At 25.2% G+C, this 18,589-nt stretch overlaps 1 protein-coding gene across 3 annotated transcripts in view; it reads left to right on the forward strand.

Annotated features, from left to right (window-relative positions):
* LOC107440258 (ankyrin repeat and IBR domain-containing protein 1) overlaps positions 1–12,199 on the forward strand; it is a 33,113-nt gene extending 20,914 nt beyond the window's left edge. For 2 of the 3 annotated variants that reach the window (XM_043041459.2, XM_016053136.3), the window contains exons 19-23: positions 4,230–4,389; positions 6,664–6,777; positions 7,362–7,476; positions 8,330–8,373; positions 11,681–12,199. In XM_043041459.2, coding sequence (XP_042897393.1) covers positions 4,230–4,389; positions 6,664–6,777; positions 7,362–7,476; positions 8,330–8,373; positions 11,681–12,075 — 828 coding nt within the window. In that variant the 3' untranslated portion in view covers positions 12,076–12,199. The remainder of the gene's footprint in view (positions 1–4,229; positions 4,390–6,663; positions 6,778–7,361; positions 7,477–8,329; positions 8,374–11,680) is intronic. The other variant, XM_071178629.1, reaches the window with a different exon arrangement.
* Positions 12,200–18,589: the final 6,390 nt, after the last annotated feature.

The raw sequence follows: 18,589 nt of genomic DNA on the forward strand, positions 1-18,589 counted from the left end.
AATTTCATAAAGTATGAATGACATTAAAATTTATGTAAAAATAGATCAATGCTAACAAAGAGTATAATTTATGCACTATGATGCTCTAATTTCCCTCAGAAGAGATTTCTTAGATACCCACATTCTAAATGGTATAAGAGTGAAGTGTGTCAAAGAGTCACAAAAAACTCCTCATTCACTATAAAACTGCTTACAAGATTTGATTACTTTAACTACCTTCTGACAACTGTTTGAAGCAGAAAATAAATAGGAAATTTCTATTGAAGTGACAATTGTATTGTATTCTCATTGTTTTAACTGAAATTCCATTCTAGCTAGGAAAAACAACTCTTAAATTTTTTTTATTTCTCATCTTTTTTTCTTTATTAAGCGAGGACTGGCAACCATAAATAATCATTTGAATGAGGAAATTTAGCAGAGGTTTCATATAAAATTTTTTGTTTCATTAAATTTTATTCATTTTAGAAGGTTATTTGGTTTTTCCGACATGCAATTAAGTGGAGATGATTATATAAAATGTTCACTTCCTGCCTTCACTCTATATTTACAGTTACTGAACATAAGCTGTATTAAAATATTGATACACTTATTTATTATTATTTTTTTTTTGAAGAGTGCTGCTTCTCATTTTGCAATTGCTCAGAAATATATTATTTGGGTTTATCACAGAATTTATCATTAGTAATACAAATATTATTTATAATTATAATGTGCTTTATGCCAAATTAAGAAACATCTTAACAAGTCAATTACCTAACTGTTATTTTTTTCAATTATTAAATGCTAAAACTCCTAAACTTTATACTAAATAATTTTGTAGTGTTTTTAAACTAACTAGAAATTTCAAGAATTATTTTTATTCTACCAAAAATTCTAGATTTTGATTTCTTTTAGATTATACACTTTGTGCTAACTGTAAGGGCAATAAATAGCAAAGTCTTTTTTTAATGTTTGCTTATGTTTTAACGTTATAAGAAGATTATCATAGTTAAATTAAAATAGTTTATATTACTTTGTAACAAAATTTTGATTTGTCCCTTCCGACTGGTTAATTTTGTTTCTCATTGGTCAATTTATATCTTTGATTGTATTAAATCAACACTTAATTATTATACTTACACTAATTCGATATATTTGGTTATAATTATGATTATAATTATAATCAATAACTAATTGGTTGATTATAATTATTCTTTGTTGTGTTCATTTAGTTGGGAAAAGAAGATTTAAAAGAAAATAATATATTGAAGTTATCAAGGGATTTTAGTTGTTATATTTCAATTTCATGGTTATTTGTTGTTAATATTTTAAGTCTAAGAAATGTAAGACTAAATATAATAAATTTTTGCAATGTCTAGACAAAAGGATCACTTAAAAGTCTTTTTCAAATTATTTTCAGATGAATGGATTATTAGATTCGTTAGAGAATGTTGATCCGAATGATCCCTGGGTTATTAACCGACAAGGTAAACACACAAATGTTGCAGCAGTTTGTGATTGGCCTGATTATGACAGTGATGAAGATGTTATTGCTAATTCAGTCCTGGCATCTGTTTTAGGTAAATTATGTTTGTTTCAAGTTTAATTTAGGCAAATAATGATTTTTTCTTATGAAACTTATTAAACAGGTTGAATTGCAAAGACTTTTATTGTTTATTTGTGAAGATAAAAAATAATTTAGGCAAAATGTGACTGCACAATATTTTAAGGCCATTTATTATAAAAACCCAAGATAATTTTGCTTTTCTTGTTGACTTGTAAATTCTTGAATTCATGTGAACTCTCATAATTTACGATTATATTATGTCTAGTGATGTGAACATAAATATTCGTAAACCAGTTAATAAACTGTATTACAGGTATTTAAAATTACACACTATCTGAAAAGTTATAATCTCAAATCTATCTAAATCTTGGAACTATTTATGTACTAACTTAAATAATGTAACAAGAATAAAAATTCTGAAATCTCTCTTTCTCTTTATCTCTCTCTTCTAACTACTGACTATATTACAAATTTTAGTTTGATAAACTGTTACTTCAGTGCTATGCTGGTATTCTTTTTTATGAATGCAATATAAAAATCTCACACTTGAGCAGAATCTTTTTAACAAAAACTAAAGTTTAAATAATTTTATTTTTCATCACTCATTATTGTATCTTTAGGTACTTGTTCTCGAGAAGGCTGTAAAAGACCCAGAGTCAAAAATAGAAGAACTGGTGATATCCATGAATTTTGTTCTTTATCTTGCAAGCATTGGAATGTTCTAAAGAGTTCAAGTAATTATAGTATATAATTAATATTTACGTTGACAAAAAGTTATTACTACGTTATTACTGAGATATGTTTCTGCCTTTTTTTTTAGCTGTAGTGATTTTCTACTAAAATAAATTTCATTCTATTTTTGTTTTTAACATATTTTTGGATTCTTATAGCTATCATGCTTGTGAATATCGCAGGAATATTTTTGAGTAGGAGGATTTTTTTTATGTAGGAGGAAAAGAGACTGAAGAATATTTTTTTAATGAATATTTTCTTCAGAAATGAGTTTCATTTGAAGAAACTTCTAATAGGCTCAAATCAGAAAACCATAAATTACACTTCTGTTAATTTATTATTTTAAAATAAAAATATTTCATTTTAATATTATCATTTGTAGGTTAAACCTTTCTTTCTGATTTTTTTATACCATTTAGTATAAGTATTTGTTTCTTCTCCTTTTAGGCAAAGCTAAAGTATGATTGTATAAAATTCAAATTAAATCTTAACAACATATAGTTTTTTTTTCTTTTGAAAATAGAGCTGCAGATTGCTTTTGTAAATTCTGCTACCAAGCTGTAACCTATGTCATTGTAAATATCTATTTATTCAAATTTCAGGCTCTGATAAAGTCACAGCTGTTGTTGATCCTAATATGGATTATCTTATTGCTTTGGAATTATCTAAATTACAAATGCCAGAAGGAAGAGTTAGTGATGAAAATGAGCATCAAAAGTTTGTTCTCAATTTTCTTTTATGTTTGCAGTTTACCTACACTTTTATTTGTAGTAAATACTGTATAAAAAGTTATATAATGATCTCTAGTTATTAATGTAATTTTTAAAGTTCTTAATTTGCTTTAGATAAGTATTATTTGGTATTTTTAGATAAACTTGTGCGATATGATTGTAAATTGCAAAAGAGCATAGCTGCTAACTTTCATGATTTTTGCTAAAGAATTTTTTTCATAGTCATAATTGAAAAGTAGNTTTACTTCATTATTCTCAAATGAAAATAGAAAAATTACTGCCTTTTTTTCCAACTCCGATGCGCAAGAATGGCATATAATTTTGAATGTTATTCTGAAGAGAAGATAGAAGCTTTCGAAAGTTTCTGCAGAAAAGAAAACCAAAATTTTTTACTTCCCAAATGAAAAATCTTTCTGCAAGAACTCAGTAACATTCTGCGACAATGTCCCCGTGTCTCCACAATTCTGCCACGGGGGTCATTGGTTAATTTATATCTTTCATTGTATTAAAACAACACTTATTTATTATATTTACGCTAATTTGATATAATTGGTTATAATTATGATTATTGATTATAATTATAATCAATAATTAATTAGTTAAGAAGACTATCATAGTTAATTTAAAATAGCTTATATTACTTTGTAATGAAATTTTGGTTTGTCCCTCCCGACTGGCTAATTTTGTTTGTCATTGGTTAATTTATATCTTTGATTGTATTAAAACAACACTTAATTATTATATTTACAGTAATTTGATATAATTGTATATAATTATGATTATTGATTATAATTATAATCAATTGATTGATTGATTATAATTATTATTTGCTGTGTTCACTTAGTTGGGAAAAGAAGATTTAGAAGAAAATAGTATATTGAAGCTATTAAGAGATTTTAGTTGTCATAAAATAATATTCCAATTTCATGGTTATTTACTGTCTTTTTTGAGATAAATAGTACTGTAATGAAGAATTTTGATTCAATGTACTTAATTATTTTTAGAATAGAAATGTTACAAAATAATATTTTGCTTTGTTTTGTAAAAACCTTAAAATGTTTTAAATTATAATAATTTTATTGTAATTACATTAATATTTAAAATAATATTCTTTCTATTGTTAGTATTTTAAGTCTAAGAAATGTAAAACTAAATGTAATAAATTTTTGCTATGTCAAAGCAAAAGGATCACGTTAAAGTCTTTTATAAATTATTTTCAGATGAACGGATTATTAGATTCATTAGAGAATGTTGATCCGAATGATCCCTGGGTTATTAACCGACAGGGTAAACACACAAATGTTGCGGCAGTTTGTGATTGGCCTGATTATGACAGTGATGAAGATGTTATTGCTAATTCAGTCCTGGCATCTGTTTTAGGTAAGTTATGTTTGTTTTAAGTTTAATTTAGGCAAACAATGATTTTTTCTTATGAAACTTATTAAACAGGTTGAATTGCAAAGACTTATAATGTTTATTTGTGAATATAAAAAGATAATTTAGGCAAAATGTGACAGCCAATACTTTAAGGCCATTTATTATGAAAACCCAAGATAATTTTGCTTTTCTTGTTAATTTGTAAATTCTTGAATTCATGTGAATTCTCACAATTTACAGTTTAAAAAAGTTCAGATAATGGAAGTTCAATTTTTAAGGAACTATGAGACCGATTTCGTTCAAATTTTGTATTTTGCCATATAATATTATGTTCTTTAAAACAATGCAAAAAATTCTGTACCTTAAAATAATTTTTTTTTCGACCATTATTAAATAAAGTAATAAAAAATAATAAATATTTGTTAAAAGTTATTTTTTGCATAGAATTATATCTGAATAAACAAATTTTATGATTTTGTGAAAAAAATGTTCAATTTGCTTAAAATAATCTTGAGACATAGTGAACGAAGCAAAAAGTAAAATTATCATTAAGGGGTCTAAACTTTAGATTGCTCTCCTGCCTAAACTATGGGAACCATGCTTCCCAGATTGCGGCTATTCCCTTTATTTTGGTAGGTTTTTGCATCTAATTTCGTAACTTTATTGTAATTAATTAGCATATCTGATAATTAAATCAAAAGTAATTAAGGTGTGGTCCGTTTTTTATTTTGCTCACTGCAATCAGACTTGGTTATGGCTATTTTACGGTTGACATATGAATAAAATGTACAATTCACAAATTAAAGAACAGACCACCATGAATAACTTTTGATCTAATGATCAGATCTTCATGTTTCAATCTTAAAGGTTCACCGGGGTGACCTCAAATATGCTAATTAATTAGTGCAGACGATATTTTAAGTTATGAAATCAGACACAAAAACATACTTACTCTGAATAATTATACCTTATTTTCCGACTGATTTGGATTTCTGACCCCTAAAATGTAGAGGTATGGTCATGATCAAAAGAGTTATCCTAAGTTAGGACCCCTTTATGTTAAATTTACTTTTTGCGTAGTTTGCCATATCTCGAGAACTTTTTAAGCAAATTGAAACATTTTTGGCCCCTAATTATAATTTCGTTTATTCAAACATAGTTTAAAACAAAAAATAAATTTCAGTAAATATTATTTTTTATTATTTTATTTAATAATAGTTTGAAAATTTTGAATTATAAGGCATACAATTTTTGTCAAAGCAAAATACAAAATTTTATCAAAATGGTTGAATAGCTCCTTAAAAATCGAAATTTTAATTTCTCAGGAGTTATTTGACCTATTTTGTTCAAATTTTATATTTCGTCATGTCCGATTTTGTGACTTAAAATATTGTCTGCACAAATTAATTAGCATATTTAAGGTCTCCCCATCAAAACCATTTAGTTTGAGTCCTAGAGTATGAAGATCCGAACATTAGATTCAAAGTCATTAAGGGTAGTCTGTTTTTTATTTTGTACTCTGTTTATACAAATTGGTTGACTAATGAGGTGCAATTCAATGAAGAATTACTACAAATCAAACTTGCTAACTTACGGTTAAATCAGGGATGTTTATCAATAAATATTTGTTTTCATTTTATAATATAAATGCATTTATTACTCGTTTTTTTAATCAAAAATAGTTTAAGTTACTGAAAATTATGGGTAAGCAACTATTATGTTTTTGATTATTATTATTTATAGCAAATATTTGATCTTTTGAGTAATTTTTCCCTTTAGAAACTAACATGATAGAAACTAATTTGATCTGCTCATGCAAGAAAGCCGTATATTTTTTGAAATATGTAACTAGCTATGCTAATATTATACATAACTGCTAAATTTTCCTGATGTAAATGAGAATCGTCCAAATTTTCATCTTTATATGTTTAAATTTCACTTGCTTTCTCTCCTCAGTTCAATACTTTAAGTTTGAAATTTTTATAAGAAGTATTTTATTGATTTATGTTTTTTTAGAAAAATATGAATCCTTGTTTTAAAGAATTTCAAATTATTAATCTTTAATGTTCAAGAAATTATAGATAATTTCATTGATGAGTGCATTCATTGCATATTTCATTTTTAAAAAAAAATATTTCTTGTTGATGCATTTAACTCTTTCTTACGGCTGGTACAATATATTTACCAGAATAGCAGGTGTTATCATGCTAGATGCCATAAGACTAAAGGTTAAATCAATTTATTTTTGTTTTTCATCGCTCATTATTGTATTTTTAGGTACTTGTTCTCGAGAAGGCTGTAAAAGACCCAGAGTTAAAAATAGAAGAACTGGTGATATCCATGAATTTTGTTCTTTATCTTGCAAGCATTGGAATGTTCTAAAAAGTTCAAGTAATTATAGTATATAGTTAATATTTACGTTGCTAAAACGTAATTATTGTGATATGTTTCTGTCTTTTTTTTTAACTATAATGATTTTCTATTAAAATAAATCTCATTGTATTTTTGTTTTTACCATATTTTTGTATTATAGCTGTCTTGCTTGAGAATATCTAATGAATATTTTTGAGTTGGAGGATTTTTTTTATATCGGAGGAAAAGAGACTAAGGAATATTTTTTTAAGGAATATTTTCTTCAAATGAATTTCATTTGAAGAAACTTCTTATAGGCTCAAATCAGAACATCATTAATTACATTTCTGTTAATTTATTACTTTAAAATAAAAATATTTCATTTTAATATTATCATTTGGAGGTTAAACCTTTCTTTCTGATTTTTTTATACAATTTAGTATAAGTATTTGATTCTTCTTCTTTTGGGCAAAGCTAAAGTATGATTGTATAAAATTCAAATTAAATCTAAACAACATAATTTTTTTTGTTGAAGATAGGGCTGTTGATTAGATTGTTTTTGTAAATTCTACTACCAAGCTGTAACTTATGTCATTGTAAATATCTATTTATTCAAATTTCAGGCTCTGATAAAGTCACAGCTGTTGTTGATCCTAATATGGATTATCTTATTGCTTTGGAATTATCTAAATTACAAATGCCAGAAGGAAGAGTTAGTGATGAAAATGAGCATCAAAAGTTTGTTCTCAATTTTTTTTTTATGTTTGCAGTTTACCTACACTTTTATTTGTAAATACTTTATAAAAAGTAGTTGTTACATAATGATTTCTAGTTATTCATGCAATTTTTAAAGTTCTTAATTCGCTTCAAATAAGTATTATTTGGTATTTTTAGATAAATTTGTGCGCTATGATTGTAAATTTCAAAAAAACATAGCTGCCAACTTTCATAAATTTTGCTAAGGAATTTTTTTCTTAGTCATGATTGAAAAGTAGAGTTAAAGCATTAAAGTTATTAGCAATTTTTTAAATTTTGAGAGGTAAGACATACTTATCTGAGTTTTAAGTTTTTTAAAAAAAATTTCATAATCTGATTAGTTAAGCACTTAATTTCAATTAATTACTAGGGCAACATGAAATCCACTCATAATTTTTGTTTTTAATATATTTCCTACCTTTATGTATTTTCTAATTGTGTTTAATATGATTTTCATGTTCATCATTTACTAACTACTTTTAAAAGAGACCACTTTCCTCTGTGTAGATATGCTTTTATTATTTTCTACATCAGTTTCTAAAATTAGGTATTTTATTGAGAGTTAAACAAGAAAACATTGATCACATAATTTAAAATTTTCATGATACATCAATGCAGTTTATTTTCAATTGTTCTTCAATATAATTTTTCGATTAAGAATATCAAAACTGACTTTTACAGATTTCTTTTTATTTTTTTTTCAGATAAACATTTTTTTATTAATAAAAACTTATTCAATGTTAAGCAAGTTTTTATCCTTCATCAAACTTATCTATTTTCATACTATTTCTCTGTTTCTTGTATCTATCTTAAATTTCAGTATCTTTTTCTTCAGCAGTGAACCTAGTTTGGAATCTTCACATGAAACTGCTGCCAAGTGTAAGATTAACAATTTATACTGCATGTTTTTCCCTACCCAAATTGAACAAAGGTTTTGAGTTTAGTTAATGTCAGGCAAAAAGTTTTAGCGGAAAATTATTAATTGGATGTGAACAGCATGTTTTATATAAATTTGTTTAGTATCTTTAAAATAATATTTACACCCAATGCAGTTTTCTTTTTCTATTAATAAATGTGCCTTTGTATTTCTATATAGATTTTTTATTGTGAAGGAAACTATTTAAAGAGATATAGCAAATATTTTACTACTAATAATTTTTTTTCCAATTTAAGTGATAATTTGAAGCTAAAGTGAAATAAAATGTTGTTCTATATTGTACTCTAATTTCTCTCTAACAAACTCTAATTTTTTGCTTATATTGTTTTTATAATTCATTTTTGAAACAAATTTTCAAATTATTAAATAATAAAGATAGTAAAAAGAAAATAATGTAAAACCTTTAATGTATAACTTATCTACTTTTTTTATAGAAACTTAGCAATTTTTTTATTCTTTACAATTAAATAAAATAATTATACATGAGTGATGACATATTATTCAAAAGTGTACATTTTGATGTACCCGTCAATAGCATTCAGAAAACAATACTAATATAAATTTTGTTTAGTCGAATAGTCAGATTGAAAATAAAATTTTTTGCAGAGTTAACCATCTAAGTTTTGCTTGAAAATAGATTCAGTATCAAGTTCTGACATAGCATAACAATAATAAATCATTTCACTCACTTTTACAATATCTTAATTATTTTAATTTTTCGAAATAGTTCTAAACATATAAAAGTGTTGAAAAATTAAAGAATGAAAAATTAATATTTTAAAAATGTACTATATTTTTTTCTAAGGGTGACCAAAAAGCTAGGAAATCATGGAGAATCGTGAAAAATTAGTGAATTTTATCAATCTTGAAGTATTAGAAAATGTAATGTAAATACAACAGGAAAAAAACATAGAAAAACATAGATTTTGATTTGAGATAGTTAAAAGTCCAATATTTTTCCTATAAACAAATCTTGCAAATTCTGAAAAATATTTTGATTATCGATTCTAATTCATTTTTATTAGATTATCTATTAGATTATTATCTATTAGAATTTTCTTATTTTCTGCCTTATAGATGCTGTTATATCTATAAAATATTACAAAAAGTTAATAAATTAAAAAAAAAGTTTTTTTTTGAAAAAAATTGATTTAATATATATTAGAGAATACTGCTATCAATATAAATTCTTTTTGTCCTTAATGTTAAGAAAACAGTATTTCTTTACAGGTATTAAATGTTAATCTCAGTCTTACATGTACCTTTGATCTGTCATAAATAGCAGCCACGTGGAATAAAATATTTGGGTATTTAAGTGAATAATATTAATATAATCGCATTAATGTGACTTTAAAATTAAACTTCTAGTTGCGTATTCGTATGATTCAAAAATCACAAATTGATATTTATATTCATGTAACTTAAATAAATTAAGTCTCATATTGATATTTTTATTAAAACGTTGGATAAATGCTTCCTAACTAAACTTTTTTCTTGCTAAAATTTCAAGTGTTTTTCTTATTACTTAAAAAGTGTTTTTGCACATAATAATTTTCGATTTCTATTTTCATCTTTTTACTAAACTAATCCATGTGGTATCCAATCTAGAATCTTATAAAAATGAAATACTCTTAAAAAATTCTGGGATTTTTAAACAAATTTCGCCAAAATGAGGTCGTGACAAAAGGGTTGAAACTAGATACAAGAGTTAATCGATGCATGAAAAAGTTTTTAATTGAGATTCGTTTTTCATTTTGTGTAAGTCTGGCCATTAATTACAAAAATCAGAGGAGTTTTTTTTTCTTTGGTCACCTTATTAATACATTTTCTTTCTAAATACAGAGATACAAATATGTCATTGTCAGCAGATCAAAAGTATCATTTTTCTCTTCTTCTACTAACTTCACTCTGTTTCATTTTCAAACACTATTACGTCATTAGAAAGAGGCTCTATTTCTTTTATTTGGTTTTATTATTCTTTTATTTTCTGATGCAAATAGCATTTTATGGTTGTTTTTTCTACTTTATCTCTTTATTATTTTTACTTAATCAATAACACACATTTAAAATCAAGAAACAATAAAATAAATGTTATCTATAGCTAAATTTTTTACGCATTAGAATTAATTACCTTAATGTTATTACTATTACCTACTTTATTGTGTTTTGTGGTATGCTATGAAATTATTAAAAAGTTGCCATAATGAGATGTCATGTAATTCGAATACGCACAAAGATGCCATAAGGTAATGCTAATACATAAAATATTATATATTACTTCAAAACTAGGTAAAAATTTCAAAAGTTTACTATAACTTAAATACATATTTTGTTTATTCTTCAATATCTGCAGGTATCACAACTAAATACATAGTATTTTGCCAGTTAAATATTTTTCTGTAAGTGTACCTAATTGATATATTTAATTAACATTTCACCCTCAGAAAATATACACATCTAAAATATCTTAATTTACAATTTAATTTCCTTATGATATAACTATTTACTTATTAGTATACTAATTTCTTTATAATTATGATTCTATCTTATCCCACGGTGAAAAATCTAACTCATTTTTTAATTACATATATAATTGTATTATTATTCAACAATTCAAACTGTCTTCATGCTTAATTTTGAAGAAATCCACAATATTTAATGTTTCATAATTTTTGGCAAGAATTGTCCATAAGTTTTTCAAGTATAGCTATTATAAAATTTTACTCTTAAAAGTTAATTTATTAAAAGTTATTGATTAAGTATTTAATAAATTAAGCAGTTTAATAAATTATAAAACATAATAAATTACAAGATTGATTTTCTATTAAATTTTTAAAAATCAATCAATAAAGCATTTGTGTGCTGTTCCCTGTTTCAGTAAAAAATAATTTGATCCTTGTTAATGTTTTTGTGGTTGCTAAAACGAATTAATCTTTTGTAATGTTTATTTTTTTAGTATATGCATAAAACTTTTAATGAATTTTTCCAGAAAAATGTAAAATTTTATGTTGGAGTTAATTTAAAAAATGTGTTGTAAAATGTTAGTCTCTAGTTTTTAAGGCGTACATAAAAAAGCACTATGAAATATATCTGAGATATTTGTGTTAGAATTTCATACCACCTTAGGATTAACATTAGTTAACTGCTAAAAATTGAAAGATTGGTATTATTCATTACATTTTGTGATAAAATGTTATATGGATATTATGGATATTTGTGATAAAATATTAAAACATTCCAATTTTTCAGGGATTCCAAATGCAGAGGAAGATCACATTAGCCACGGAAGAAATCAAAATGAATTCATTGATTCTCCAGATTCTACAAGCTCACATGATGAAGAGCAAATGAATAATAATATATTAAAATCTTCCTCTGATGAAAACTTTGTTATCTCAGAAATTACTTTTAAAATAAATGCTTTCCATAAGAATGAAGGACAAGACAATACTCTTGATATTTCCAGTTTGAATTTGTATTCTAAAAATTGTGAACAAGACTCAAAAAACTTCAATGTGATACCCAAAAACTTAGATTCCAAAACAGAAAAAGAACTCTTTCGTTTAGAAAAAAACGCTGACGTTCCTAAAGTTAGTGATGTGCAGTCAGGAATGGATGTCAAGCACACCTTGGAAAACACATGAGCAATATCTGAGATGTCAAACTTGTTACCATTTGAGGAGTTAATGCATTTAATGTATGTTTCTTATAACATCCACATAGTTTTAATTGTGAAGTGAATTTTTGGTGATAAGAGTTTAGAATGTTTCTAACATTTTTAAAAGATTATTGTACTATAATTCAGTTTGTAATCATAATTAAATCATGTCAGAAATTCTAATAGTTGCCAATTACTTAATTGTCACATAAATCTCATTTTACGACATATGAATGAAAACTGCAGTGCAGTTAAAAATGATTGATCATCAGCAATTTAGCTGTATTTCAGAGTTGAACTTACAGTATTGAACTTACAACTCATTTTGCTAAAGAGATTTTTGTTGTATCAAAGTTTTGTTGACTGTTAGAAGACAATAATTTACTTTTGAATTATGAGATACGTTTTTTATGTTTATCTTCATCAGTTGAGCACAATATTTAATTTCAGAAACCCCCCTCAGATTGTAAAATTAAAATCAAGCGATGATGTGTATACTAGAGATGAGTTTGAACACACTTTTGGAGATCCGAGCAGCATTAGCCTGAAAAATTTTAATTCGAGCCCGAGGTTACTCAGAATTTGTCCGAGATATTCGTTGAATAAAGGCCCAAATTTGCAGTGTTGTCACTAAGCATTTGATGTCTAAACAAGGAAAGGAGTCATTAAAATCTTTTTTGCACCACTAATAACTGGTTTGTAAACCAAAAAACGAAGAGAAAAAAGTAGAATTGAATGAGAAAGAGAAATGGTGAAGAGGAATCATCATCATTTAACTTTTGTAAGATTCCAAATCAGAAACTCTCTTAGTAAACTGTTAGGTTTGAGAATTTATTTTTATTTTGCTCTGCTGCTTCATGTAAGAATGTCTTAGTAAAGTAAGAGAAAAGTTAATGCAAATTTTATTCACGAGTCCACCCAAAACCATTTTTCAGTAAACGATCCCAAGATCTGACCGAGTCTGTCTCATCTCTTGTGTATACACGTCGGAAGTAGGATAAATGCTCCTGTTATAAATTTTACATAAAATGACTACGGATATTACACTTTTAATAAATAAAAAATTAACTATTCATATCTGAAAAGGTTACTGTTATTAGAAAGTTGTGAACAATTATCAAAATATAATAAAGTAAATAAGATACAAAGTAAGAGTAATACAATTGAAATACAAATTATAATAAACTACATAAAAATAGAAAATAATTTTAAGAATTTCAATTTATTTCAGTGGTATTCCTTGAATTATGATACCACACAAAGCGTACACCAGTATCTTGACTGCATATGGATTCCATTTTTCGAGCAGACGGTGTATTGCTGGAGTTACCGTGAAACCTCTCNGGGGGGGGGGGGGGAGCGACTGCTCTTTGTTCCACAGTAAAATGGCCATTAAAGGAGATTGGTTGTTCTTAGGGATTACTTCCTATGACTTCAAAATGTTATCAAGGCACATGTTTTTTCGCAAACGATTTTAATTTTTCTCGGTGTCATTTCCTTTGCGCAGAAATGCCACTTGTGATGGCATCATGAAAACTGGATTGATGAATAAAATTTGACTTCAATAAATAATCGAGGAGGTCGCTACACAGAAGTGGTCTTTCCTGGAGGTTTTACTGTATTGGCTTTCGATGAAGTAGATGATACCCGGCACCTCATGGAGTGTCGATGGTAATATAAAAAAAACATACTATCAAATATTTTTTTTCTTCATTTTATTGAAATCTTGATTTTTGATATTAACTTTACGTGACGAGTATACACATCATACACACCACAATAGAGATTTGGTACAATGTACATACATGTTAAACATGCACTAGTAATGATTTGTTGCTTCTGTTTTTTGTTATTAATTAGGTTGTAATAAATTTTAATTCAGTAAAAAAAACATTACAATTACTCCTGATTGTGGAGATAGTATGACAACTTTTAAAAACTGAATTCTATGGATAATCTGCAAAATATTAAAAAGTGGTATTTGTATATGTTATGTATTAACATAAGGCTGCACATTCTATTGCCAAAAGCCTAAGTTAGTCCCTGTGGTACATACACACTTTCCTGACTTTTAACAAAAAATGAGAAAAAAATTCATAACTAGCTTCAGAAATTTTATTACTGTTTTACAAAGCACTTTAAATTTACCTGAAGATATTTTTTCATTTTTTTAAATGAACATTTCTTTTAACCAAATAATGTTCAAAACAAATGTGTTAAAGAATTTATTTAAAATGTATATAGTTTATACATAGTAATGTTTTTCAAGAAAGTTAATGTGCTATAATTCAATTTTATTAAACAATGCTAAGTGAGCAGATAATTCAAATATTTTTTATTTAAAAGTATTAAATAGTGTCTTTTAATTTTTAAAACAAATTGATATTGTTCTAGTCATACTATGGAATAATTAGTATCAATTAATATAAAATTAGATGTACAGCCTAATTTTTTCATCTCACTTCCTTAAAAGATGTTAACCATTGTGTTTAAACATCTATTTTTTTAATTTGCAACATTTCAATAACATGGAAAAAAAAAAAGAAAAGACTTAACCATTGCCGGAAATATAAGAGTATTTCTGGACATTGATTAAAGTATTGTAATGCACCTTAGGCAGAAAACAAAACCTCGTGTGAATAATATTTATAGTTTTGTTGCATTTTTGTGTTTATTAAAACTTTTGTTGCCTTTCTCTGAATATTAATAATTTTGTTATATTTTATGCTAACTAAATTTTATTCCATAATCAAACTGCAGATACACACTAAAATGGATAGTTAGGAGTCTGCTGTATATCAGAATTTTCTATGTTTTGACAAATACTCGTGTTTTTTTAATGTATATGTTGTGATTTAGATAGTTATTTTTCTTAATCATTACCACTTGCTACAAATTTGACTGTTTGTAATACTAAAATAATTATAATAAAAGAATATATATAGTTCACTTAACATTTCTTTTATTATATTAAATACACTCCACCTTATTTGTAAGTAAATTAAATATATTTTATTGAAATTTATCTATTCTATTATCTGATATTTAGATTCTGATTTCCTTTTTACTAAATTAAGAATGAATTAAAATTTGTTGTATTATCCAAAATGTTTATTACTTGTTAGGTATCAACTCTCTTGATTATCGTACTTTCAATTTCTTTCATATTCAAAATTATGAAATCTGATATCTTGAGCAGTGTTCTAGTCATTTTTATTGGTTGTACTATATCATACACATTTTAATTGCCATTTATAAAAACCACTCTGATGTGTAATGTAAAAATTTATAAATATTTTAAAGGTGGAATATAATATCTTTTTGTAAAACTTATTGAATGCATTTAAAAATTAGCGAAAAAATATCTTAATTTTATTACTCAAACAAAAAGTTGAGATAATATAAAAAATAAGCTAATATGTTGGAAAACTAATATTTATAGACATAAAGTTTTTGTAATAAATAGTATATTAATGTATGTTCATATTGAAAAAATAGATTATAAATTTATAGAATGTTTCCAAAAAGTTGTACTCTGTGTCAATACCTATTATATATTTGTGATAATTATTGTACAAACTGTATTGTTTTTTTTTATAGTGATCTTATTATCATCATGTATTATAAATATTGTGAATGTTATTTTAGAGATTCGTAGGCATGTTTACAATGTTTTTGGAGATGTAATATTGTTTGATTTAGAAAATTTTTATAAAACTCAAAAATCTCATTCTATGATAAAACAAATCGTTTATCAAGCCTACTTTAATGACACATGCATCTACAAAACTCTGTAGAGATCTGTTTTTGAAACAACGTTACATTGGTGATATTTTTTTAAGTTTTGATTAGTGCTTTTTTTTGTTAGTTTATTTAAATTAATTAAAATATATCCTGAAATTTTATTCACCGTTGTTACTCTTATTTGTCAGTAGTTATTTATTTAGTTACTACCATTTATATTTAATAAATTGTTTATTAGATTATATTACTGCATCTTTGTGTATATATACACATACACTACATTACAATAATTGGAAGAGACACTTTTTACATTTTTTGAACTTTTTCAAGAAATACTTAGAGGATTATTTTGTAACTTTAGCGTTGTTTAGTTCATACTGTTTTTCATACTTAGCAATAAAGTTTAAAGCTCTCAAAGGTTTGAGGGACTGATTATAAATTACAAAAGGAAACAAGTATTTTTGAACACCCTATGCCAGAAAATCGAGCTATAAGCTTGTATTGAATACTTTGATTGTTATTTGCAATAACTGCATAAAATTTTTTGAACTTAGCTTAATTATTTATGGAGATACGAAATTGTTTTTTAAAAAAAGATAGTTTCTTTTATATAACTTATAAAATCTTCAATAAAATTAAACGGAATTTTTGGAAAAATTCAAAATTAATAATAAAATTATTATTTAAAAATTTTTTTTTGTAAGAAACTGTGCAAGATACATATGTGTATTTAAAGTAATTCTTGAATACTGCACATCCACGGAAAAAAATTGTTTTTCTCCATAATTTTGTAGTTAATTGTATTGGGCAGCTAATGATAAAATCTGATTTGAATATCTTAAAAATTAAAAAAGTTTCAAGTAATTTTCTAACTAGTTTTTGTTCTTTTCAAAATAAAGCTCAAAATGATCAGGCGGTATCCATGAATTTCATTCTGTAGTATTGTAAATTACACTGTTCTATAATAACCGGACCAAAAGATGTGATTGTATAACGAAAGAAAATGTTTGAAATATACCATTCTTTAATAAGGAGTTGGCCCTGTCCTTTTTAATAAATCTTGTTTCATATCACAAAATATTTTGAAACTTATGGAATAATAATAATAAAAAAAAAACGAATGACAAAAAGCAGGGCTGATTGTGCTCCGGAAAAAATCTGAATTTTCCCCTAACCGCGATCTGGAAGTTTCTGGAAATCAAGGTCCAGTTTCAAGAAATCATTTTTCACATTTATGCATAAGAATTCTTGTATATTTTATTTAAAAATATTAGAACTAGAATTTATACTAGGCATCTCTTTCATTTGTAAATATTTTTTCTGGTAGAATAATAAATATAATTAAAGATAAAAGTAAAATTATACATAATTATTCATTTAAATTACGCTGCATATAATTTACTTAGAATTTCATGTTTTAAAAATATCAATGATTTAAATTTATATTGACTTTATTGCTAAGTATGAAAATTTTCATGAACTAAACACTGTTAAGCTACAAAATAATCCTTTATGTTATTCGTGAGAAATTTAAAAAAAGTGTCTCTTCTATTATTGTAGGATAGTATATATATATATATTGCTTGTGTTGTTTTTGTTCATTTAACTAATATATTTTTCGTTTCAACTGTCTGTAAAATGATGCATACTAAAAAACTAATTTTAATATTAATAATATTATTTCAATTTGATATAGCAATTTATTTTAGTTATAATTCTAGAAAGCAATTTTATAATTTAGTTTAATAAACATTTCAGGGGGTAGTGTCAATCTATGATATATATAAAATATTTTTTTCCACAATTTATTCACAAAAAAAATAAATAAAAAATAAGGGACAGATATTTTTAGTGTTTATAATTTATCTAAATGAAAATCTGTTCACCTCTTGTGTACCATTTTAAGCAGAAACTCTCTTTTTGAGATTCATGTTAATTTTACTATATCAATGCCACAACCCCTTAAAATATTTATATTCTTGCATAAAATTGTATTAATCAGCCACTTTGGAATCTCTTTTGTTTAGACATTTTAATTTATGATTTTATAAATTTTTTTATAATATATGTTACTACATGTGTGAAAATAAACATATCATTAGTGTTGAACAAAAATATTTTAAACAAGAATTTTCTTTTTCAAATTGAAATTAATTATTATTGTTTAATACTTCGCTGAATGTATTGTTTTGTGTTACATAGATAAAAGTTTCGAACTCTGGTGCTATACTATTAAAAATAAAGTTTTAAAAGATTCCATTTCATTTGAGAAGATATTCTGTTTTTTTTTTCAATGTTTAATTTATGGTATCATTTATTACTTTTCAATTTAATTTATCATTAACATTGTAAAATATTGATTTAAACAGGATATTTTGATGTGCTATTTTGCTTTTTATTAATGTTTTCCAGGTCAGTCACAGTTATGTATAACATTAACCGACTATCACTGTTGTCAAGCATATGAAACAATTTAATTAGTTAGGAAAATAGAAAGTGAGTAAAATTAAAGTTTTATGGGATAGGTAGGCAATTTTCTTTGAAAGTTTATTTTATGTTTTTCCCCCTCATTATTTTGAACAATTGCGCCCAAGAAGCATGTTTATAAAAAAGTCAGTTGTTTTGTAAACTTTAAAGCACAAACATTTGATGACCATTTTGATGGGTGGCAGACTGAATTAGATATAATAAACTTAGTAGCAAATATATATATAAAAAAAAAAAAACATATTTTTGTTACTGCATTGTTGAATGGA

The sequence above is a fragment of the Parasteatoda tepidariorum genome, chromosome 3, assembly GCF_043381705.1.
Source record: "Parasteatoda tepidariorum isolate YZ-2023 chromosome 3, CAS_Ptep_4.0, whole genome shotgun sequence".
Taxonomy (NCBI): domain Eukaryota; kingdom Metazoa; phylum Arthropoda; class Arachnida; order Araneae; family Theridiidae; genus Parasteatoda; species Parasteatoda tepidariorum.